The sequence below is a fragment of the Chiloscyllium punctatum genome, chromosome 4 (genome assembly GCF_047496795.1).
Source record: "Chiloscyllium punctatum isolate Juve2018m chromosome 4, sChiPun1.3, whole genome shotgun sequence".
Classification (NCBI taxonomy): domain Eukaryota; kingdom Metazoa; phylum Chordata; class Chondrichthyes; order Orectolobiformes; family Hemiscylliidae; genus Chiloscyllium; species Chiloscyllium punctatum.
In genome coordinates, this window is record NC_092742.1 from 37693685 (window position 1) to 37719790 (window position 26106).

The 26106-nt window shown below is 38.6% G+C and overlaps 1 protein-coding gene across 2 annotated transcripts in view; it reads left to right on the forward strand.

Annotated features, from left to right (window-relative positions):
• The window catches only part of LOC140476197 (potassium channel subfamily K member 10-like), a 43500-nt gene extending 20741 nt beyond the window's left edge, over nucleotides 1-22759 (forward strand). Inside the window, exons 4-8 of one of the 2 annotated variants that reach the window (XM_072568411.1) lie at nucleotides 3134-3294; nucleotides 6738-6924; nucleotides 15137-15229; nucleotides 16686-16828; nucleotides 21255-22759. In XM_072568411.1, coding sequence (XP_072424512.1) covers nucleotides 3134-3294; nucleotides 6738-6924; nucleotides 15137-15229; nucleotides 16686-16828; nucleotides 21255-21860 — 1190 coding nt within the window. In that variant the 3' untranslated portion in view covers nucleotides 21861-22759. The remainder of the gene's footprint in view (nucleotides 1-3133; nucleotides 3295-6737; nucleotides 6925-15136; nucleotides 15230-16685; nucleotides 16829-21254) is intronic. The other variant, XM_072568412.1, reaches the window with a different exon arrangement.
• Nucleotides 22760-26106: the final 3347 nt, after the last annotated feature.

The following is a 26106-nucleotide window of genomic DNA, read 5'->3' on the forward strand; positions in this document are numbered from 1 at the left end:
AGAATTCTTGCCCTGACAAGTAAGATCTGACATCTGTTACACCGGCTTAAGGCAACCTGGCCACACGGAGGCAGGCACAATCCATTTTTTAAACTAGAGTAATGGACCCAACACCTCTGTATAAAATTCAGTCCCATATTACCGGTCAGATGAAGGTTTTGGGTTGTAAACAGCGTATGTGAGTTAATATTGTAAAGAACGTGCAATCATGATGTGAATCTATCTTTCATTCTTTTAAAGGTCCAATATGAAATATAAATCATGCACATGTTTTTGAATATGCTTTTGTGGCATTATATACAAATTCATCTTTTATTCAATGAGCATCAACTAAAGCTTCCATGCTTTGCTGTAGCTATTATCAAATGAGAATAGTAAGGAATAAGAAATGAATAAGCATGCTCTTTGATTTTATTTTCTTTGTCAATAGCTAAATTAATTATTGTTGAATTCGAGGATCATTGTTTAAGGTTATTTTAGAGGTAAAATACATTTGACAAAAATGATAAAGAATATTTAGTGACCGTGTATAGAGAGATGGAATTTGGCACATATGGAAATTTGTAGCATGTTTAATATCCAGAAAATGAGAAAGGCTGATGATGTCCAAAATCATCAAAAATGGCTGCTGATCGTTTTGGTGACTGGACAGAAAACCCTGATGTCCAAAAAAACCTGTCCTTTAAGCGTAAAATCTTTATTAGCACTGGTACTGATGAAGGAGCTTCAGCCAAGCGATTAACCTCTTTTTCTCAGATTCTGATGGATTTTTGGTATAAATGCAAATTCCCACTTGCAATGTAGTTCTTTTTTGATTAGAATTTTGAGAACATTTGGAAAATTAAGCACACTCCACTTATTTCTGTACAAAGAATGGGATTTCAGAACTCCTTACCAAAGATACAATGTTACAAAATACGGCTACATTACACACTGCTGAAAAAAATTAATATTGCAGTCATCTACAGTGAGATCATTTTGAGTCTTGCTGGGAGAACACCACATTTCTCATTTTCTGGATATTAAACATGCTACAAATTTCCATATGTGCCAAATTCCATCTCTCTATACACGGTCACTAAATATTCTTTATCATTTTTGTCAAATGTATTTTACCTCTAAAATAACCTTAAACAATGATCCTCGAATTCAACAATAATTAATTTAGCTATTGACAAAGAAAATAAAATCAAAGAGCATGCTTATTCATTTCTTATTCCTTACTATTCATTGGCTGGAGGCAGGCCTTCTCCTTCCCCATCTGGGGAGGAGGGGGTTTTGTCCTAGTGAGCAATCAGCCAATCCAGTTGGCAATCAGTCAATCCAGTTGGCCAGCAGCCCTCTAGTCTCACCTGTGCTAAACTGAACAGTTTTAAGGAACGAAGAACAGGATAGACCATTCAAACTTGGTGGTGCTACAAAAGAAAATTGATTTTATAATAAAGCAAATTTTAATTTTCAAATCAAATCTAGTGATTATTCATAAACAATATCATAACACTATTTGTGATAAAGTCCCTCATGATCGACTGGTGCAGAAGGTCAAATCGTGTGGAATCCATGGTGAGTTGAATACAAAATTGACTTGGCCACATTAGACAGAGGGTGGTTGTGGAGGATTATTTTTCTGATGGGAGAACTGTAACTAGTGGTGTCTGCAGGGATTAGTGATGGAAGCTCTGTTCTTTATGTATAAGTGATTTGGTGAGCTGATTAGTAAGTTTGCAGATGACACAAAGGTTGGTGGAATTATAGATAGTGAGAAAGGATATTAAAGGATGCAGCAGGGTTAAAGATCAGTTAGGAAGTTGGGCAGAGAAATGACAAATGGAATTTAACCTGGACAAGTGTGAGGTGATGCATTTTGGGAGGTCAAATGTAGGAGGAGAGTGTACAGTCGATGGCAGAATCCTTTAGTAGCATTGATATGCAGAGGGATCTTGGAGTCCAATTCCAAAGCTCTCTGAAAGTTACAACACTAGTAGATAAGATGGTAAAGAAGGCATATGGTATGCATCCATCAAACAGGGTATTGATTATAAAAGTTGGCAGGTCTTTTCCCTGGGGTGGGAGGGTCCAGAACTAGAGGGCATGGGTTTAGGGTGAGAGGGGAAAGATATAAAAGAGACCTAAGGGGCAACCTTTTCACACAGAGGGTGGTATGTGTATAAAATGAGCTGCCAGAGGATGTGGTGGAGGCTGGTACAATTACAGCATTTAAAAGGCATCTGGATGGGTTTATGAATAGAAAGGGTTTAGAGGGATTTGGGCCAAGTGCTAACAAATGGGACTAGGTTAGGATATCTTGTCAATATGCCTGTGCTGTATTGTTTCATTATGAGGTAATATCTTCATTCAAAGTTCAATTGCCTCGTCTTGATAATTATTGGAACACAGTTACTTTGTGCATGTAGATTAGGTCCAATTAGCATACTGTATCAATGTGTTGTCTATAATGGCATAACACGTGCAGGCTTCAAGTACTATAAACAAAGTATGCACAAATAATAACAAATAGAGTTAATACTAGAGTCATTAATTTCTCCTCCTCATTTTTCCCCTAATATTCAGGTAAACTAAAAACTGCAGAACAAAAATAGGTTTATTGACACCATATTTCAATCCATCACCTCTGAACTGTTTCTCTGGGACATCACTGATTTTAATAGTTGAACATTTCTGTGAGGTATACAGGACATTCAGATTTCAAAATAAGGTATCAACGCTTCAGAACCTAAGCAGAGAAATCGAACATCAATTTTGGATTGCTACGATTTCTAAATAGATCTCTAGAATTGTGAATGCTTATATAATATATTATTTGCATTTCTTGTGCTGCTGCAAGGCACTGAACTAATCTATATTTAGGACTGAACTAACTATATAATTACTGAAAAATGTTTTCTTTGGCTCCCAAATAAGGACTAAGATACCTGGAAATAAAAGATAGATTAGTTTAATTGTATAGTTTGATAGCTCACTGATTCAACTCCCGTTGCCACTTCAATACTTCATTTTTGTCTGTCTCCAAACTTATTGATTTATCGATTTAGTTCCTAGTTCATTAAGTAGCAAGAGATCTTTATGTCTTTATTGTTATATCCCAAAAATATGTTTCTATTTATTTTGATAGGTTATGGGAATATTGCACCCAGTACTGAAGGAGGGAAAATATTCTGCATCTTATATGCTTTATTTGGAATTCCTCTCTTCGGATTTCTGTTAGCAGGGATTGGGGATCAATTGGGCACAATCTTTGGTAAAAGCATTGCAAGAGTGGAGAAAGTATTCAGAGTAAGTTGACAGATGTTCAATATTTTGTTATATTATTTTATGCTCCATGAACTCTACAGTGTGTAAACTATTCATCCCTGGAAGTCGTTAATATGCTAAACACATCAACAAAGTCAAAGTTGATTATATATTTAACGAAGTTTACATCATTTCTGATTAAAATGTTCACACATTTTACTCTATTATTGAAACATAGACTTCCCTTTATCAGAAAAAATGAATAGGTCACACGTCTGTTGGTGCATGATGAAAGAATGATTCGCATGTGAACATGATGCTGAGTTGCCGGTGTTGGACCGGGGTGGACACAGTTTGAAGTCACACGATACTAAGTTATAGTCAACAGGTTATTTGAAATCACAAGCTTTCAGAGCATAGCTCCTTCATCAGATGATGAAGGGTTTGCGCTCCAAAAGCTTCTGACTTCAAATAAATCTGTTGACCTGTAACCTGGTGTCACATGACTTCTGACTTTGTCCACATTTGCACAGACAGCAAAAATAACTATAGAAATCAAAGCAGTAGAAAAGCTAACTATAACTAAAGAATCAAGAATACAATATCAAACTACTGGGAGCTACACTTCAATGTTTTATATATTTAAATTATTTTTGAGAAGTGGATGTCACTAAGCCTTTTACTGACCTGAGGAGGCCCCTCTCTTGAACTACTGCATAAAGATTTTGATAAAACTGGAAGACTTGCTGGGGCACTTTAGAGAGCCTTATTGATGAGACAACCTTATTGATGGTAGACTGGAATAATGTCTGAACCAGAGGAGGTAATGACATGCCAATTCTATAAAAGGCATTAGTAAACTGCTTGGAAGTTTATAACAATTCAACATCTTCATTGTTACTGGTTCTGGCCATTAAAAAAAAACTGAATTCAAGTTCCCAAGTGTCCATTGTCCTATTCTCACAGTCCCATACTTAATGTTATTCAGCTATACCAAATAATGATGGTGTTCCAGATTTTGTAGAAAATTCCCATGGATTGAGAAATATAAAGGTACTCAAAGACTTTATGAACAATTTTCTAATTTGAAAAGACTTAAGCAAAAAGTTATGTTGTTATTCTTCAGGCACTGGAATCACCAATATTGCATCTACACTGCTTCATTTGACATATGAAGTAAAAAAAAAGTTAATTGTGGGGCATATATTTAATGTAGATTTAAAACAAGTACCACACCCAGAACTAATGAAATCTTTTAGCCTAAAAGAAAACCTATTCCAAACTAGAAAATACAATTGACTTCTGAAAGATCTGCTTCCAGCTGCTTTACAGCCCCTGGCAAATTCTCTCTTTACCTGTCTCAAAAACAGCTGCTCACAAGTTAACCTCCACTTACCATGATAAATGAGGTAGAACTCAAAACAAAACAAAATCTCCCTGCAATTTATTCCCATGGCAACATGGCACACATTAACACCTAAAAAGGGAAGAAAATTAATAAAAGTGATCTTTTGTTATAAGTATGTGGCGATCTAGTCTATTTAAAGAATTAGACTTTCAGGCAGAATGTGGCTAAATGAGGGACATTGGCACCACGGTCCTCTACATTATTTAGCTAAATGTGCAGAATGCTTTTTCTTTAACATATAATTATTTAATTCTGTCAAATCATTAAACAACATTCTCGCTTTGGAGGAAACATTGACAAGTGTGATACACCCCTTTTCAGATAAAGAGATCGCCTGACCAACTGGATTACATTTATCACGTCAATAAGCTAGATGGAACGTCATATAGCACCTTAACAGTACATACCAGTTAAATCAAAATTAAGCCTCCTGTGCTGTGTCACTCATTTGTAAAACTGTAGTTATTATGGAGAAGTTTATGATAAAGACTATCATGTCTTTTTAGGAATTATATTAGGAGGCAACAGATCTAAAGAAAATGTAGACAGACCTGGGCTCAAAAATCCAATCATGGACCAGACAGATATGGGGTAGGTTGCCTGATTTTTGGCTTCACCAGTTTCCAAAGGGTGGGGCTCATGGTAAATCTTTGGTATGGTTTTACCCCCAAACCTCCCATCTGCAAAGAAAGATCAAAAGGGATCCCTGAGTTGCTCTGAGAATTTAGCCATTAAATGGTTTCATTGGAACTCATGCCAGTTGAAAATTGGGTTACATTCAGCTGAGGCTATAGGAAAGGTGCCAAATCTTGGCCAATGTAAAATAATAAATCTTGGAGGGAATTAATTACATGGTTCCATTGAGCTATGAATTTGTTGAACTCGTGTATTTTTCAGTGCTGCTTTCTTTTAACCTGAGAACAGCCTTGTTGTGCAATCTGATAAGATGTATTCATTCTTCTGGCAGGCTGATTGGGACTGAATTCTCCAGATGTGGTCTTACAAGTTATTGCTACCAGTTTTGAAAACACTACTGAACCCACTGCCTTCCACTTCTTCAAATAGTCCGAGCTAGCAATGTGATCTGAATTGGGTTAATTAATTCAGATTTGACCTGATTGCTTCTATGTTTTGTTTTTAATTTGATTGTTCATTCCTTATGCAACATCTGACAGAGATGACAGTTAACCAAACAGTATTGTACTTAAGTACAGTACTGGGAAGTCTGCAAGAATGCCCTTGTTTCCTTTCCAGTTTGGTTTTCTTCCAGCCTGTGTGGGAATGTCTTGCTTTTCCTTTACACCTCATGCTGATAGCCTCTGGGATAGCACGGCTAAGGATAGAAATTCACCATATGGTCAATTGGAAAGAAAAATCCAAAACCTACCGTTTTATGGCATTGTACTTTGACATGCATCAACATGCTGTTTTTCAAAGCAGAATTGCAGATCAATTCAACTTCAGATGGTTCTTTTACAATTTTAGGTAAATATAGCAATAGGCACTGCGAGTGTTATCAGAAACCACATCAAAAGTGATTTTATTATTTCAAAACCTAATTCAGGTTTTGACTCCACGAATCCAAAAAACAAAGGATGAATTTAACATTCTGTTTTAAATTTTTTATTTCCTCCAATTGTGTGCAGTAGTTTTTAGACCTTGGAAATATATGCTTGGAATTCCCACAAGTTCTATCTGCAGGGTGATGAGCAGAACCCCTGGAGAAATGGCACAAATTGCTGGAAACATTAAATACAGTTTCTCCAGGGCTCCCACTGATGATCTGTTGGAGGTTTACCAGGCGTGCAGGAAAATTATGTAGAAATTCTTATTACATGATTTTAAATCCAGTTCAAACATTGTTTGCCTCTCTCTGATGACTATCTGACAAGCTTTCTTGCATTGTAGCATTTGATCCCTATCTGTGCTTTCACCTGAAATCAATACTCAGAGGCTTCACGCACTTGAGAAGGAAAAGTGTTTCATTTCCCAATATCATTTATGACTGCAATAATAACTACTCAGTTACATTAATTTTAATCAAACAAAATATTCATCGCTTATTTCTTCTTTTCAGAAAAAGCAAGTAAGCCAAACAAAAATCCGGGTGATTTCCACAATCCTTTTCATTCTAGCGGGATGCCTTGTTTTTGTGACTATCCCAGCAATTATTTTCAAGCACATTGAAGGTTGGACAACTCTGGACTCCATCTATTTTGTTGTTATCTCCTTAACAACTGTAGGATTTGGTGACTATGTAGCAGGTAAACAATGTATTGGCCTAAGATCATTTCAGGTACAAATTTATGACTTTAGTAAATTCTTTTAGTTTATGTATTTACTTCACTTGTTTGATAATCAACCCAGTAATTATTTGAACACAAAATGTTTCTGATGCTGGAAATCTGAAGTAAAAGTAGAAAATGTTGAATCTACTCAACAGATCAGGTAGCTTTTGTGAATAGACATGATTTGGAGATGCCGGTGTTAGATTGGGGTGTGCAAAGTTAAAAATCCCACAACACCAGGTTATAGTCCACCAGGTTTATTTGGAAGCACTAGCTTTTAGAGCACTGCTCCTTTATGCAACCACCTGACAAAGGAGCAGCACTCTGAAAGCTTATGCTTCCAAATAAACCTGGTGGATTATAACCTGGTGTTGTGTGATTTTTAACTCTGTGAATAGAGAGATAAAGTTAATGGACAGAAAGCAGTAGAGCTTAATGGGGTGAAGCAGACACTCAATTTGGCTGTAAAACTCATTGGATCTTCCAGCTTTTGACAAGTATTAAGACCCCAAAAGAAGAAATCCTACCTGCCAAGAGCTGCCAACCAATCACAGGCTGGCAGTTCTCACACTTGGCAATGTCATGAAGGAGGCTATGGCTGTCAGTGCAGCACCCCATAGACTCTAAGGATGGAAGCTGCAACCGTAGAACATGGGAATATTATTGGAATTTTCATGGTAATCACTAGGAGGGGACCCTCAGCACCTTTATGCTTAGCAAGTCAACCATGCACAAATTATTGCAGATTGAGGGCATTCCTCCAATTGAGTCTGTTGCATTGGTTTATCAGTCAAATGGACTGATTCTTTCTTATCTGCCTGGAGCTCAGGTTAGAATAAACCTTTAATAGGTCATTCATAGACCAGTAAAGATCTCAATTAGCATTAGGGTGGGAAAATTGAGTTTGGCCATTCTCACCCAAATTTAGTTCCAGTGAATGTGGGAAGACAACAAAGAACTACCCTATCTAAAATATGTTGATTTCCTGCCTCTAGACCTATTGCCTCTGGAACTAGAAGACTTTTCCACATTTCAGCTCCGTGACCTTACTTTAGAACTGGGAAAAGTACAAGGTGTGAGCAAGTGAAAAGGAGGTAGATGGAAAACTCAAAAAGAACAAAAGGGGAAGTCTATGATATGATTGGAGGGCAGAAAAGATTAAATGACGAAAGATTACATTGTGCCAGAAAAAAAATGGAGTTGTGACAAGAAAAGTAAAGAAACAACATATTTGTCTCCAGGAGACGTGAATGCCAGGATCAAGCAATTGCTGCCATCTGAAAGTAAAGTGAAGGAAAAATGAGAGAAATAACTGATAAAACCAGACCAAGAAATAAATAGAAATAAAATGTGAATAATGGTTAAAATCTAAAATTGTTGAACTCAATGTTAAGCTCAGAAGGTTGAAAAATACCCATGGAAGAATAGAGTGCTGTTTCTTGAGGTTGTGTTGTGCTTTATTGAAACAGTGAATAACACCAAGGACAGAAAGGTCAGAGGAGGTGTAAAGGGGATAATTAAAATTAACAAGATTGAAAAACATTCCTGGTGAAGGGCTTATGCCCGAAATGTCAATTCTTCTGCTCCTCAGATGCTGCCTGACCTGTTGTTCTTTACCAGCGCTACACTTTTTGACTTGGAAACTCAGGGTCAAGCTTGTGGACTGAACAGAGCTGTGTTAAAAGAGACAACTGCTGAGCTTGCATTTGATCTCCCTCCTGAGCAGCAAATGTAATTGACTACATTTAAAGAAAAACAAGTAAATAACTGTTTCATCTGACACAAGTGTTTGGGGACTTGGATGCTGAGAAGGAAGGAGCTTGTGTTCCTGAGCTTGAATGGAGAGACATCATAGGAAGAGGTAGGTATTGTGGATGACTAAGAACTGGACCAGGACCTTGGAATGTCCCCATTGGAATGCTGCGAGGGAGGCTAGTGAAGATATACATCATAGTCCATATGATACTAGAAGTGGAGGAAATGGCTGAGAATGATTTGTTAAACTTAGAGGATGGTGCTTTTCATGACAAGAATAAGGAGAACTCCATCATAGTTTTGGGAGAGGGATGAAGATGTGACAGCAGAAATGTCTGAAATAGAACAAACGTGATCGATGGCCCTGTAAACCATGGCGGGGAGGATTTCTTGGATCAGAAGAAAGAAAGACTTAATTGCATCATCAGAGTACATAGCTATTTCAGTCTATTATTAGCTCCATTCCAATCATATGCCAGGATCAGAATCAGATTGCAATTTGTTGAATAAAGGATGAATGTAAATTTGAGGCCAAGCCTGAGCTATCTGAGAGATTGCAATGTTAGGAAGCATATAAGACCGTGATTACAGAATAATGACATTCTGAATTGATCCTTGGCAGGCAGAGCATTGCATTAGTGACTGTCTGAGTGACCCTGGCAATTTAAACAGCCTGTCACATAAATTTTAGAAACTACAATGTCTAATTATATTACTTGTATATCAATTATTTCACAGTTTAGAAAGGTGTTAATTATTTGTGATGAAAATAAACAAAGTGAGATCTTACACTTAATTTTTAAAAAATGTTTCCGATATGCATTGCATTCCGGGATGTGTACAAACCTCAGTTTTTTGGAACAACTGTATTAATACTGATGCATTATGAACTTCATGTTTTTATGAGAAATTATTGCTCTGTAGTTTGCACTTCAGGGCTCAACATACAACGTGCAGCCAGAAAGCATGAGGCACTGTTTCGTTTTGTCGAAGTTGTTATGCTTGCCACACAAAATGATCAGCATAAGGCTGAAGATTATGACTTGAATCTTTCTAATCGACCTGTTTAGAGATGTTATTACACAACTCTGAAGCAGATGAGCCTTGAATTCAGGCCTCTTAGTCCAGGGACACCACCACTGAGCCACAATACCCCCCACCCCCCCCCCCCCCCCCTCCACCCCAACAATGAATTTTTCTATATGGGAAATGACAAAGTTCATCATAAGTCACTGATATGTGTGGGCCTATGGCAAACTCTCACTCAAGTGCAATACTTATTTTATCATCCATTTGCTTGTTTTACCTTGCCAGAATTGCTGCATGATTCGTTATATCACTGGGATCAGATAGCCAGATCCATGGATTCTTGGGTTGTTTGCCCCATACCAACCCTGGTGTACAAGCAAATTTACATAGAGATTTTCCCAAGAGCACAGTTCACAGTAAATCAGCTGGAGTGTCAAAGCCTTCAGCAACAGGGCAATGCTGACAATACTCACCCAACCCAAAAATCCTCACTCTTTTCTGACAATCCTCACTCCCTCTAGGCAATCCTCCCTCCCTCCAGACAATCCTTACTCCAGACCCTGATAATCCTTATGCCCTACTGACAATATTCACACTCACTCCTGGACAATTCTCATCCCCTCCTGACAATCTTCATCTGCTCCTGACAATCCTTACTCCCTCCGAACAATCCTCATCCCCTCTTGACAATCCTCACTCCAGACCTTGATAAACCTTTAATTCCTACTGACAATGTTTACACTCCTCCCTTGACATTGTTACCCTTTTTTCACCAACAATGTCGCCCCTCCCTCACTGACAATGTTCCCTTTCCCTCCTTGACAATGTTACCACACCTTCACTGATAATGTTACCCTTCCCTCACTAACAATTCTATCCCTCCTTCACTGACATGTTTCCTCTCCCCCACCAACAGTGCTCCCCCTCCCTCACTGAACAATGTTACCCCACCTTCACTGACCGTATTCAAGGAAAGGGGGATACACAATAGCCAAAAACAAAAGCAGACCTGGGCAAAGTACAGTTTCAGCAAAGGAAAGGGGAGGTGCAATGAATCCTGAGTGCTTTTGTACAGTAGTCATAGTGTCATTGAGTCATAGGGATGTACTGTACGGAAACAGACCCTTCGGTTCAACTCGTCCATGCCGACCAGATATCCCAAACCAATCTAGTCCCACCTGCCAGCACCCAGCCCAATATCCCTCCAACCCTTCCTATTCATATACCCATCCAGATGCCTTTTAATGTTGTAATTGTACCAGCCTCCACCCCTTCCTCTGGCAGCTCATTCCATACATGTACCATCCTCTGCGTGAAAATGTTACCCCTTAGGTCCTTTTCAAAATTATCCCCTCTCACCCTAAACTATGCCCTCTAGTTCTGGACTCCCCCACACTAGGGAAAAGATTCTGTCTATTTACCCTGTCCATGACCCTCAGATTTTATAAATCGCTATAAACCCTCAGCTTTGACATTCCAGGGCAAACAGCCCCAACCTATTCAGCCTCTCCCTATAACTTGAACTCTCCAATCCTGGCAACATCTTTGTAGATCTTTTCTGAGCCCTTCATGGTTTCACAACATGCTTCTGATAGGAAGGAGATCAAACTTGTTCATGATATTCCAAATTTGGCCTAACTAATGTCCTGTACATCTGCAGCATAACCTCCCAACTCAATGCTCTAACCAATAAAGGAAAGCATACCAAACACCACCTTCACTATCCTATCTACGTGTGACTCCATTTACAAGGAGCTATGAACCTGCACTCCAAGATCTCTTTGTTCAGCAGTACTCACAAGAACCTTATCATTAAATGTATAAGTCCTGCCCTGATTTGCCTTTCCAAAATGCACCAACTCACATATATCTAAATTAAACTCCATCTGCCACTCCTTGACCCATTGGCCCACCTGATCATAATCCCATTGTACTCTGGGGAAACCTTCGCTGTCCACTACACCTCCAATCTTGATGTCATCTTAAACAGTGGCACCATGTTAGCCAACCTCCAATCTTCTGGCACCTCACCTGTGACTATCGATATTCTTGCTTGAGTTCTCTGGACATCAGAATGCATCTAAGAAAAATTAACAAACAGCAAAATTCACAGCTGACCTTGGAGGAGCCTGTGTGGGAGAGCTCACAGCACAGGAGCAGTTAAGTGCCTGGTTTTTAAGTGTAAGCTTGCTGTAAATCTACAGTTGAGTAGAGTGGGTTCTTTTTCGATTATATATTTCACTGAGATCTGTCTCTTGATTAAATTTTTAAACTAAAGAACATAGGTAGAAAGTTAGCCTGGAGCAGTGTTTTTAAAACAGTAAGACAGTAATATTTTCTGGGTCTATAGATTGTGAAGGAGCAAAGATGGCCTTTAGTAGAGTGCTGTACTCTTCCTGTCAGACGTGGGAAGTTAGGGAGGGTTTCCATGTTACTGATGATTATGTCTACAGAAAGTGTTTCTGGTTGCAAATCCTATCTGATTGCATGGATTGATTGGAGTGGCAGTTTGAAGCAATAAGGAATTTATAGGAGCTGGGAGTGTGATGAATGGCAGTTATATGAAGGGAGAAAAACCACAATTACAGTCAGGTAGATGGATTACCTCCAGGAAAGATAGGAGAGGCCGACGGGTTGTACAGGAGTCGCCTGTTGCTATCCCCATCTCAGACAAGTATGCTGTTTTGAAAAATGTAGGGGGTGATGGACTCTCAAGGGAATGTAAAACGAACAGCTAAGTGTCTGGTACCAAGACTGGCTCTAATGTAAGAAAGAGTAGATCAGGTTCCAAGCGATCGATTGTGACAGGAGACTCTCTAGTCAGAGGCACAGATAGATGTTTCTGCGGCTGGCAGTGAGAAATTAAAATGGTGTGTTGACTCCCTGGTTCCTGGATCAAAGGTATCTCGGAGATGGTGAAGAATGTTCTCAAACAGGAGAGGGACTGACAGGAGGTCATTGTACATAATGGAACTAATGACATAAGAAGGGAAAGGGATGTGATTCTGAAGGGAAATACAAAGTTAGGCAGGAATTTTAAAAGGAGATCCTCGAAGGTAATAATATCTGGATTATTCCCAATGCTACAATCTGGTGAAGATAGGAATAGGTGGATAGAGGAGATGAAGGTGTGGCTGAAGAGCTGGTGCAGGGGAGAAAAGTTCACATTTTTGGATCATTGAAAAATTTTCTGGGGTAGAAGTGACCTGTACAAGAAGGAAGAATTGTACTGGAATTGGAAGTGGACTAATACACTGGCAGGGAGATTTGCTCGAACTGCTCAGGAGGATTTAAGCTATTAAGGTGGGGGGGTTGGGACCCAGGGAGATAGTGAGGACTGGTACAGTTTGGAAAAGGAGCAAATCAAACAGTCAGGGCAGGCAGGAACAAAGCAGAGAATGAGGTAGGACTGATAAGTTAAACTGCATTTATTTTAATGCAAGAGGTCTAACAGGGAAGGCAGATGACCTCAAGAGCATGGTTAGGAACATGGGACTGGGATATCATAGCAATTACCAAGATGTAGCTCAGGGATGGACAGGACTGGCAGCTTAATGTTCCAGGATGAAAATGCTACAGGAAGGATTGAAAAGGGGGCAAAAGAGAGGGGAGTGGTGGGTTTTTGGTAAGAAAAAATATTACGGCCATACTTAGGGAGAATATTCCTGGAAATACATCCAGGTAAGTAATTTGGGTGGAACTGAGAAATAAGAAAGGGATGACCACATTGTTGGGATTGTACTATAGACCCTCTCCCCCCCCCCCCCCTCCCCCAGTAGATAGCGGGAAATTGAGAAGCAAATTTGTGAGGAGATCTTTATTATCTTTAAGAATAATACAGTGGTTATGGTATGGAATTTTAATTTTCCAAACTGAGACTGCCATTGTGTTAAGGGTATAGATGGAGAGGAATTTGTTAGGTGTGCACAAGAACATTTTCTGAATCAGAGTGTGGATTTACCTACTAGAGAAAGTGCAAAACTTGAACTACTCTTGGGAAATAAGGAAGAGAAGATGACTGAGGTGTCAGTGGGTGAGCACCTTGGGGCCAGAGACCACAATTCTATTAGTTTTAAAATAGTAATGGAAAAGGATAAACCAGATCTAAAAGTTAAAGTTCTAAATTGGAAGAAGGCCAATTATGACAGCATTAGACAAGAACTTTCAAAAGCTGATTGGGGATGGATGTTCGCAGGTACAGTGGGGCGGCACAGTGGCTCAGTGGCTAGCACCGCTGCCTCACAGGACCAGGGTCCAAGGTTCAATTCCAGCTTCGGGTGACTCTGTGTGGAGTTTGCACATTCTCCCCGTGTCTGTGTGGGTTTCCTCTAGGTGCTCTAGTTTCCTCCCACAGTCCAAAGATGTGCAGGTCAGGTAAATTGGCCGTGCTAAATTGCCCATAGTGTAAGGTGTATCAGTCAGAGGGAAATGGGTCTGGGTGGGTTACTCTTTGGAGGGTCAGTGTGGACTTGTTGGGCCAAAGGCCTGTTTCCACAATGTAGGGAATCTAATCTAAAGTAAGGGGCCGGCTGGAAAATGGGAAGCCTTAAAAAATGAAATAACGAAAGTTCAGAGACAGTATCTTCCTGTTAGGGTGAAAGGAAAGATTGGTAAGTGTAGGGAATGCTGGATGAGTAGAAAAATTGAGGTTTTGGTCAAGAAAAAGAAGGAAGCATATGTCAAGTATAAACAGGAGAGATCGAATGAATCCTTAGGGTATAAAGGTAGTAGGAGTATTCTTAAGAGGGAAATCAGGAGGGCGAAAAGGGGATATGAGATAGCTGTGGCAAATAGGATTAAGGAGAATCCAAAGGGGTTTTGTAAATACATTAAGGACAAAAGGGTAACTAGGGAGATAATAGGGCCCCTCAAAGATTAGCAAGGCAGTCTGTGTGGAGAACTGTAGGAGATGGGGGAGATATTAAACGAGTATCATTTATCAATGATTGCATCACTGTTTACTGTGGAGAAAGACATGGAAGATATAGAATGTGGGGAAATAGATGGTGACATCTTGAAAAATGTCCATATTACAGAGGAGGTGGTGTTGGATATTGTAAAATTGTAAAACTGGATTAGTCCCCAGGACCTGATCAAGTGTACCCTAGAACTCTGTGGATGGTAAGCAGGCAGGTACAGCAGGTGGTGAAGAAGATAACTCTCATCTTAGCCTTCATATTGACAGGATTTAAGTGCAAGAGCAGGGATGTCTTGCGACAATTGTATAGAGAGTCGATGAGACCACACCTGGAGCACTGTTCAGATTTGGTCTCCTTATCCGAAGAAGGATATTCTGGTGATGTAGGGAATGTAATGAAGGATACGGGGTAGGCCACTTTGGACTGAGATGAAGAGAAACTTCTTCACCCAGAGAGTGGTGACTCTGTTAAATTCTCTGCCACAGAAAGAGGTCAAGGCCAGAACATTGAATGTATTCAAGAAGGAATTAAACATAGCTCCGAGGGATCGAAGGGTATCAGAAGAAAGCATGAACAAGGTACCAAGAGAAATGATCAGACATGAATCAGGCTTGAAGGCTGAATGGCTATCCCCAATGTTACAAATATTTGTGGAGAAATTGTGACGTTGACTGTTGCAATTCAGTAAATTTAGAAATTAATGGAGAAAATTGAAATGTTTATTTCAAATTCATTTATTTTATTTACTGTTTATATATTAACGTTACGCTCCTTGCTTTACATTTGTATTACTTTTGCATTATCCTTTGTGAGTGTACATTGTTCAACCACCAGCTTTCTCTGTCAGATAGAAGAACTGGGAAGCCTAATTAGACTAAACAGGCTTAAGCTAATGACAAAATGGGGAGAATTGAATGAAAAACTGCATTTCCAGCAGCATAAATAGATTCATTAATTTTTGTTTTCATCAAAATAGGTTTCCAATATGGCATATAAATCCTTGATAGAAATGGTAACTTGTATCCTGGAAAAAATATACCGATAAGGACTTGAAAACTAATTATGTTTTGTATATTCCACCAGGTATTGAAGGGATCTTTTTCTTAACTTTTTAATTAGGGTGTAAATTTAAATTAATCCAATAAATCAAACTGCAGTTTTCATTTTTCTGTTATGGCTATCAGATCAACTGAAATGAAATTAACTTCAAAATCATGAATACTTATGGTAAATTCCAATCTTACATAACAACTAAATTAAACCAGAGATGAGCAGCAACTTACAATTGAGGACTCAGTTTCTTTATTTATCAAAATGTCCTAAGTTTTTCTATTAGTTTCTTTTATGTATTTTTGATATCTTGTTAATGGCAGTGCCCAGTGTTAGATTAAACTCATGGTATAATGTATTACTGTGTATAAAGTGATGTATAATTGAAAGACAAGGTTGTGCAACAAAATTAGCACAAATGAAATGTGGCAGTGAATTATTTTATCGCAATTAATGCAGCAAGGCAGCAGACAGATAAAGCAATGACTGGTTCTATATTTGAGGTCACATAAATGGGAATAAATTTGGATAAATATGCTGATTGTGACAAAGCTTCTTTTTTTCCTATTGATTTCTAATTGGAAATAGTAATTTTAGCTGAATGTTTCCAGCTCTGAGTTTGTTTGACTTAGACCAGTTTCAATTAAACCAAGTATGTGAACCAATGCTAATAAGAACTGCTGATGTAATGAGTGTTTGATAAATTGGTGAGTATTTTTGCTAACTTTAACAATTATGAAAATGCTTTACAAATTGTTGGACATCACAAATATTTCTGATAGTGCTGAACATGTCAGTGTTTCACTGTTACTGAATGATCACAGTGGGTAATAGAGGTTAGCAGTTGCTATGAGATTAGATCATCTTTGGAAATCAAGCAACAGGCTCTCCATTTCCAAATATACTGTTCAATGCCAAGAGGCAATTAGAAGTTTTGAATTTATAAAATGCATCCACTTAGTTCTACGTCATCTGTTTATTCAGGTGGAAACATAGCTATTCATTATCGGGAATGGTATAAACCATTAGTCTGGTTCTGGATTCTAGTGGGTCTGGCATACTTTGCAGCTGTCCTCAGTATGATTGGAGATTGGCTACGTGTGATATCCAAGAAAACAAAGGAAGAGGTAAGATGCTGTATTTTCTCTTAGAAACCTGCCAACCCTTTTTTTAGAGCTAAAGACCTCTTACCAATTAAATTACAGATCCTGGGTGGAGGCTGCAGAGTTAATGTACAGATCCTGGGAATAGATGCACAAGAGAGTCACTTGCATCGGGGAAATGCCAAGATCAGTGAACTTAGTTTTGGGCACCTGCTCCTTTCTTATCCACCCATGGAACAAATCCAAAGGTTGAGTTGCTCAACGCTCGTTGAGCTAGCATGCCAGATTTAGGAATAATATTTGCACTTTTTTTTTAGCACTTTATTGCTGAAAAAAATGTAGGACTCATCTCCAGTTATATCTTGCACAGAAGAGTTTGAAGTTCTTTTCCAAGTGAGTACAGTGAACATAAATAGTCTTTGTGTGGGTTTGCGCAATGAGGGAGGTGGGGGTGGGGGTGGGCGTCTTAAAAACAGCAGTTCAACTTTGGAATAAGGACTGATATGGCATGTTCTTGGTTGGGACAATGTGTGGATTTTCATATCAAAAGCAATTGGTTCAGGGAGTTGTATCCATTACTGGAAGAAGTTCTTGATCACAGATTGCATCACCAATCTCCCTACCTGTACATCAACTCCTTCCATGTTGATCTCCTCCCCTGCCTCATCCTCTTTCTGTGGTCCTGCAGGCCCATTGGCCTTCTAATCGAGCTGCTACATGCCCCCTCCTCGTTGGATGGCAAATTATAATGCAAGATGGTGATGATTTTGGAGACCCTGGCTGAAGTGGAAAGCAACATCCTGCCTGAGTAGCCCAAATAACGGAATCATTACTTTAGCATTCCTAAGGTGTGTTCGACAGTACAATGGATAGTGGCATGGAATCGTACTTGTACTTAGCTGTGCCGGGTTTTTATCTGGGAATTGAGACAGATGCAAGTAGTAGATCTGGTCTCCCAACAATCCATTCTTTCAAGGGTTACAAGTAATTTGGGTACTCTCAAATGTTACATTCCTGAATACTGGAAAATTAGTTTGCAGAAACCATTTGAATATTTAAGGACTGGTATTCCTTCCAGATCAGGTATGCATTAAAGTTGGTGATTAGAAGATTCATTGACATATGCATTCCATTTATCGCAATCTGGGCTGTCAGAAAGCCTGTCAGTAAAATAATCTGTGCCTACTCTAGTTTCCATTGGTAAACATGGCATCAGTCACTTCTTCATATAGATATGTGCTGGTTTGTCTGGCAGATGTCCCTTAGTGATTTAGAAGGATCCTATTGCATAAAAATGTGATTCCATTGAGTCTTTTGCAACTGAATGTGAAGCTATCCCAGCCATTAACGTTACCCCAGCACAATCATTGCTTTTGCAGTTAAGTGGAGACAGCAAACTATCTTCTGACTGAATCAGAGAGAAGTGTTTTAGTGTATAAATACAGGTACTTGAATATTGATTGGACTGATCCTATACCCTCTTAGTGATGATTTTGTCCCTTCATGAACCTGATCTCATCAAATTCATACAGCACAATAGAAACACTTGCAACGATCACAAGAAACTGGAAGTTTTATAGCAAAAGAATGGAAATGCATAGATCAGAAGTTTATGCCAGAAGTGTAGCTGTAGTAAAATCCTCATTGCAAAGAAAATTTACAGTTCATCACCCCACTGAAACCTTTTTTCACTGTTTAGCTTCTGGCATGATCACTCCATTTAACTTTCAGTTCTGTGGGTAAGGTGCACTGGGACAGTTTTTCACCAAAGTCATGGGTCAAAATTTTGTGTACACCCCACCCCCAACCTCCACCACCACAATACCATGCCCTCCTCCCTCATGCACCACCACCACAACTACAATACCATCCCCCACCTTCCAGAGGGATGAATGTTGGGTAATATGCAGCAGCCCATTTTCAGCACCTACCTACTAGCCTCTACTGCAATTTAGCAAATTGTCAGAGAGACATCAGCTTATGAGACCCTTTAAAGTCCCTTCTCCTGCTGTTGCTGGGACTTCTCCTACTGCAGGGGAGCTTACAGTTGCCTGGTACAATTCGGCAAATGTGGGTGTCTCCTTGATGACTACCTGTGGCCATCAGAGGCCACCACCCAAAGTGCAAATCTCACTGCATTCATCTCTTGTCCTTCCAACGATGATATCTGTGGCCACAATGTTACCCAGCTTCATGTTACATCACATTACATTCATTGTTGAACATCTTCCACTTGACCCCACGCAAGTTCCAGCAGTGACTGCCTCTGCAATGGTGCTGGTAAGACCCTAGAGCTGCTGACCCTCTGTTGCACAACTGCTCTCCAAGGCAAGGCCACTTTTTGGTGATGGGTGGGCATCCCACTTGTGGCCAATTAAGGGCCTATATGTTGAAAGGCAAGCGAGTGAGGTGAAAACAAAGAGTCTGCAGTGGGATGTAGACAGGCTAAGTGAGTGGACAACAAATGGGCAGATGGAATTTAAAATGGGAAAATTTGAGATTATGCAATTCAGCAGAAAGAATGGAGGAACTGAGTATTAAAATGAAGAAATACTAGAGATAACTGCAGCACAGAGGGATTTTAGTTTGTTCATCCATGAATCACAAAAAACTAGCATCCGAGTTCAGTTGTTAAAGGGAAGGTAAAGGAAATGTTGACCTTTATTTCAAAGTGAATGGAATATAAGATAGAGAAGTTTTACTAAAACCATACAACACACTAGTCAGACCGTGTCTAGAATATTACAAACAAATTTGGTCATCCTATCTTAGGAAAGGTATACTAGAATTGCAGGCAGTCCAGAGTAGGTTCACTAGGTTGATCCAGGCATGGAAAGACTGTCTTATGAGGAGAGGTTGAGAAGGTTTGGCATGTAGTTTAAAAGAATGAAACATTATTGAACCATCCAGGAGTCTTGGGGACATTGACAGAATGAATGTGCAGAGATGTTGTTTCCCCTTGTGAGAAAGTCTAATACCATACAACATAATCTCGGAGTAAGGAGTCACCCATTTAGGACAGGGATGAGGAGGATTTTTTATTCCTTCAGAAAGTAGTGAATCTGTGAAAATCTTTACTGCACAAGGCTGTCAAGGCTGAATTATTAAGAATATTCAAGGCTAAGAATCAAAGGTTATAGAGAAAAGGAAAATGGAGTTGAAGATTATTAGATCAACCATGATCTCATGGAATGGTGAGCAGATTCAAATGGCCCGCTTTGGCTCCTATGCCTTATGGTCTTATTTATATATTTATAGTCTTACTTAAAGCCAGAGTTCTTCTCACAATCAGCACTGCTTCCTTGGTTCATATAAATCATTGTAATAAATTCAGCCTCCAAAGTATCATGTATTTAAGTTTATTACATTACCATCATGAGTGTTCCTCCCTAATTCCAACAAAACCTCACAAAATCAAAACTATGTTGTATAGCTTTACAACTAAACCATAAAGTTTATCTTGAGGAGTATGCCAATAAGCAAAGATGCAACCCTTATTAATAAGGACATAATTTGAAAAAACTCATAAGTTAATTATCAAAAGTGACATTGTCACCCCACATTGGCATTGCTCTAGTTTTGAGCAAATGTGGTGTGTAAAATTTTAGGCGAGATGATTCATTTTCATTTGTAGGATCTGCTCACACAGGCATAATTAAGGTTTTCAGTCTAATGGGCTCTCTAGACTGAAATGAAATCAGGATGTCTCAATTTATTTCCTAGGGATTTGAAACCAATTGCAAAGAATTTCCCATAGGATACCTTAATTGTCTTGCAATACTGTTATTTGGTGATGAATCCCAAAGGTATATTTAGAATCTTGAAACTTTTTGCTTCCAGAATTAGAGATGGTTTTTCAGTTTATAAAATCTAAAGGTCTATAATTGCAGTCTTTTTCTATTTAAATATTTTGCTCCTTTGGTACAATTTAAAGACAAGATAAAACACAAAAGGAAAACCTCCATTGGATGTATTAGTGAGTAGGTATATCAAGAAATGGGTTAAATCTGTAAACTCAACCATTAAATGTAATGTTTATTCAACTTATCCCCTTTTGCATTATGTAACGATGAAATTGAATAGTCCTTATCAAAGGGAAACAAAATGTTCCTGGTACAACTGGATTAACATAGCTTGGCAATTCATTATCTAAAATAAACTCCAAATGACTTTCTTTCTGCTTGTATAGAAGTCCCAATGTCTTTCAAACTTTCAAAACGCACAGATTTAACAAACCCGCCTATAATTTCAAAAAGCACCCACATGGTGATGACAGCAATGGAAACTGCCACTGCCGTGAATGCATGCAATTTCTACCGCCTTTCCTATTTCATGTGTAAACTAAGCTTTATTTAACACTCTGTTGCTCTTGTACATGTTACTGTTGCCTTGTTACTGAATAATTCTTTGTTTTATGTGACAACATATAATAATTTCTTTGTGCCGGAAGGTTGGTGAAATTAAGGCTCACGCGGCTGAATGGAAAGCAAACGTGACAGCAGAATTTAGGGAAACACGAAGGCGATTAAGTGTTGAAATTCATGACAAACTTCAAAGGGCAGCAACTATCCGAAACATGGAGCGAAGACGGCTTGGTTTGGACCAACGAGCCCACTCCCTTGACATGCTCTCCCCTGAGAAACGATTAGCATTTGCAGGTCTGGAGACAGGTCAGTTCAAGGCGTCCTCTCAGGAAAGTATAAATGGCAATTCTAATAATCTACAGCAGAAAGAAACAAAGCAATATGATAAACACATGCAAGGAGCTTCAGAGGACAACATCATCAATAAAGTTGGATCTTCAGCAAGAGGGCCCAAGAGATTCAAAAGTAGAGAACTAAAGAAAGAGATACCAGAGAATATTAGAAAAATATATGAAACATTTGGAAATCGCACATTGGATGAAGAGAAAAAGGAACAGGAAAAAGAGAAAGAAAACAACACAAATGTTCCAGCTATAACAAGTTACGTCCAGCATTCAGAAATAGAAGATGACAGAACAACCAATGAAGCCAAATATCCAGAGAATAGGAAATTACTTGAAAAAAAGATATGAAAATACTATGGCGAACAATATAAAAAAGTTTGTTTGAAGTTTTTTTTATACTATTGACATGTGCCTTATCATTTTAAAAATGTGGGAAAGCCATTTTCACACATGCATGGTCTACACAAACCTTTAGATTGATTTGTTATGCCACTGTGATATAGGGTTGAACTACCAAATATCAAACATAGGCTTGAATTAATCTGAACTATGGGAATGTGTTTGAAGACTACATTAGTACCAACCTGGGAACATTTTATGTGGACTTAGTGCTCATTACCAATGCAGTATATCCAAGGAAAGAAGTGGATGACTCTGTACATTATCAGAAGCTCCACTATGTTTATTACTGAGAGGATTCAGCTTTGGAAAATTTATGTACACTTATTTATTACAATTGTTCTACAATTTTTCAACAAACATCAGTTTGTTTTAGGACCCTTGTGCATCTGCTTTGGCGTGTGTTGTACGTCCTGTTGAAGATGTTACATTTCTGATAGGTGTATGAATTTCTGCAGCAGAGAAACACATCAGAGTCATGACATTGCAATATTCTTGTGTAATTGTTGAAGACTGACATGAGCACTGAACAAAAGACTGCGGTCTGCATGTCCGTGTCTTTGTAATTTAGTAAGAAACTTCTATGACTAGTCTTGATAAATGTTGACTTCTCAGGGCTCGCTTGTCCTGCTTTTACAAGGTTTCCTATATTAGGTTTTAAAAAATATAGGGTGTTGGGAATAATATTACACTGAAGTAATAATTCAAAGAAAGCATGTTGGTGTATGGATCTATGATCATTCTCTTTGTTGTCTGTGTACTTCTGCAAATAATACAATTAATTTGTATTGGTTCTTGAAAATAATTAATGAATAAAGCAATGACAGAATCTGATAAAATTAAACAGATATTTTTAATCCTTGTGCTGTTTTTATCTTTTCTCCTCAGTTAATACATCAACCCACTGCTCAGCCTTGTTGACTAAGTTGTTAAAACAGGCTACACACCTCTGAGTTGTCTAGAATGCAACAGTTGCAGGTCAGAAAGGATTAGAACAATATTTTCCGCAGAGTCAGGTACTTCTCTGTAGGATGTTTCATTTAGTAGCCGAACTGAGATTGACGCATGGATTTATATTGCTATTTGGTATATTGTCTTGAGTTATTGTTGGGACTTTGCAACTTCAACACTGAAAAAGGAGTGTTTTAACTGTTACAAAACACAAATGCCATGAAGTGGGGGACCACATCCCAGTTTAAGTACCAATGTCTGCATTAGACTGGAGTAAGGTAGTAAAATTTGAACCTCTGATGGTTTGGGAGAGTGATTTGTCTTCCCATTGAAGAATCTTGAAATACCAAATAAAGCTTCAAATCAGAAAGGATGTCTGTTTTTTTTCTTTCACCTCCTCATTCCAAAAGGAATATCAGGGAATCAAACAAATGCACTTAAGAATCAGGAGCAGGGGTGGGCCATTCATTTGTAATCTTTGGGAACTCAAGTTCTGATCCAAGCTTGAAGCACCAGTTTGGCCTATTATCAGCAGACACAGGTAACATCACTCTGTTCAGATATTGCACTGACCCTGCCTTGAGGCCTGGCTGAGAGTTGGGGTATGGGAACTCTTGACATGGAAGTCCCTGCATCAGGCTAGGATCCAATGTATCTGAGACCTAGCTGATCTTGTGACTGTTCTAATAAACTCTTATTAAAGTTACAGCAGGAGTCTCCCAGTTAAGCTAATGAATTTCAGGGCCACATTGCATGTCCTAAAAACAAAATAACCAAAAACACATGTTATTTTAAAATAGCATTGAAATAATGCAAAGTTTTTTTGGTGTACATTGTCAACTGCATTTAAACCTATGTTCCTACCTTGTTCCATAGTCTGCAGCAATAATTTTTTCTGCGAGTTGCAGTGTAAGTCCATCAATGAGGTCAGTGGGGTTCTTTTGTAATAAGTCATTTCCAATGAGGACTGCCTTCTTGTCCATGACAAGTAAATTGTCTTAAGTGTTTATAAGCTTTTAAAACAGCATTCTATTTTTAATTCAAGCTGCCAACCCACATTCCCTGAGCTCTGCTCGCTCTCCACCCATGGTACATCTAGCTGCACGTTCATTCCACAGGACCTCAACACCTACTCCCTGAAAGCCCATTTTCATCTCCCTCCCTGGAATTTCATCCCACATCACCCCTGGGTGCCCCATCCACCCTGACACCCCCAGGGCCTCTATCCACCTGGAATTCCAGTCCCTGCTACATCTCTGCCTGAAACCACATTCCCATTCCAGAATTTCATCCTCTCATGCAACTCTACTCCATTCCCACCACCTGAGCCCAGAATCCCAATCTCCCTGGAACCCTTCTGCCTCCTCCCCTCATGTTATTCCATCCCAAATTGAGAATAATGAGAGTAACAGAATGTTGCACTGTCAGAGGGACCTTTTGCTGAAGTCCCATCTGTTCTCTGAGGTAGATATAAAGGCACTATTTCAAAAAAAGAAGAGTGAAGTTATTTCTGGTATCCTGCCAATATGAATATCTCAATGAACTTCCCCCTACAAATTGACCATTATCATATTATTGTGGGAGTTTGCTAGGCAAAGTTGCCGACTGTATTTCATAAGTACTTCATTGGTGCTAAAGCACTTTGGAACACAATGTGGTCATGAAAGATGCTACATAAATTGATGTCTTTTTCTTTTTCCTGTTAGCATTGACCTTGTTTGACTTCCTTTGGAATAAATAAATTGGGTATACCACAGATTATCTATTATTCATTATTTGTAGGTCAAGTGCAGAACTAAAGACGAGTTAAACACAATATTTAATTTTATTACTGAACATAAAGGATACCCATATGAATGTTTTTCTTGTTTGTCAGTAGCTTGAACATCTTTTCAATGACAGTGTACAGTTACATTTGAGCAACCAGTCTTCCTCAAATTATGCTTTTTTTTATGATGAGTAATAGCAGCACTGTTTAACTATGTACAAACAGAAGAGATCGGAAATTTTGTTTTACACGATGATATACTATTTATTGGGATTTATACTTGTGTTAGAATTTGTTGCAACATGAAATTTCTTTTAAAGAATTGTAAAGGTTGTCAACTGCCACAAGACTGGCCAGACTATAGACTATTTTTAGCAACTCTGAAGTTACAGTTATCAAACTGTGGAATATTAAACTATATACTATCTGCCATGGTCAGATCCAAACTCAGAACATTATCTGGGTTTCTGGATTAATAGTTTAGCATTAACATCATTTGGCAATTGCCTCATGAGTATTGATCATGTAAAGTGTGCATAATGTGATCTAGTAATTGTTACAGGAACACATAATATTATGTCTTGTAAACCACATTACACATTATAGTGAGCTTTCTTTGAGAACATATCCTCTGAAAAGTGTAGAACAATGCGAGTGTACAGTCAGTATCATCATGATTTCCTTTTTCATATAATACAATTCTGTAATTATAAATATTGAATTTTTATTCATGTCAATGCACTGTATCGCTTTTGAAGGATAATTATAGAAAGTAAGAGGGACTGGGGTGTCAGGTGAAGGTTTGCCATGGCTGCCTGATATTTCTTACTGACAAAGATCCAGCACAAACATGATGGATTAAGCATGTGTTAAATTTCAATACTATTGTAGTCCCACAATTCTCTATTTTCATAACTTGACCTCTGTCTCAATACTTTGTTTTCAATCATCCTGTTTATCTTAGATGTTGAAATTGGCTTGATTTCTGCTTGCCAGGATCCAGCTGTGTATTCAAAGATATTCATGTTATTCCTTGATAAGTTCCTTTCCTGGAACTGAAGCATAATCTACTGTTTAAATTGATTTTTCACACTCTATTTGGACTGGTGCTGATCACATTACTGGCGCAGGCAGTGAAACAGAACAGATTTAAATTTTCCAGCCTGTATGAGGAAGCACGGGTCATAAAATTGAATTTTACCCACCAGGAATTAATTATATCTTTCTATGATGAATCTGTATACAAATGACAATTTTGGATGAAAATTTGTCTGGTTTCAAGTAAACGAACTCCCTTGAATGGATGGATCTGAGACATACCTTCAGTTGGGCTTCCCACATCATTATTATTGAATTGAAAGTTGTTGGCACTTATAAGGTGGCCTCGGGGCAGCTTGTTGAAGCGATCATAAGCATTAGGCTGCTGCACAATTGGCAATAATGCTTGTGTTAAATCCCTAAAAGGGACGATGAAAG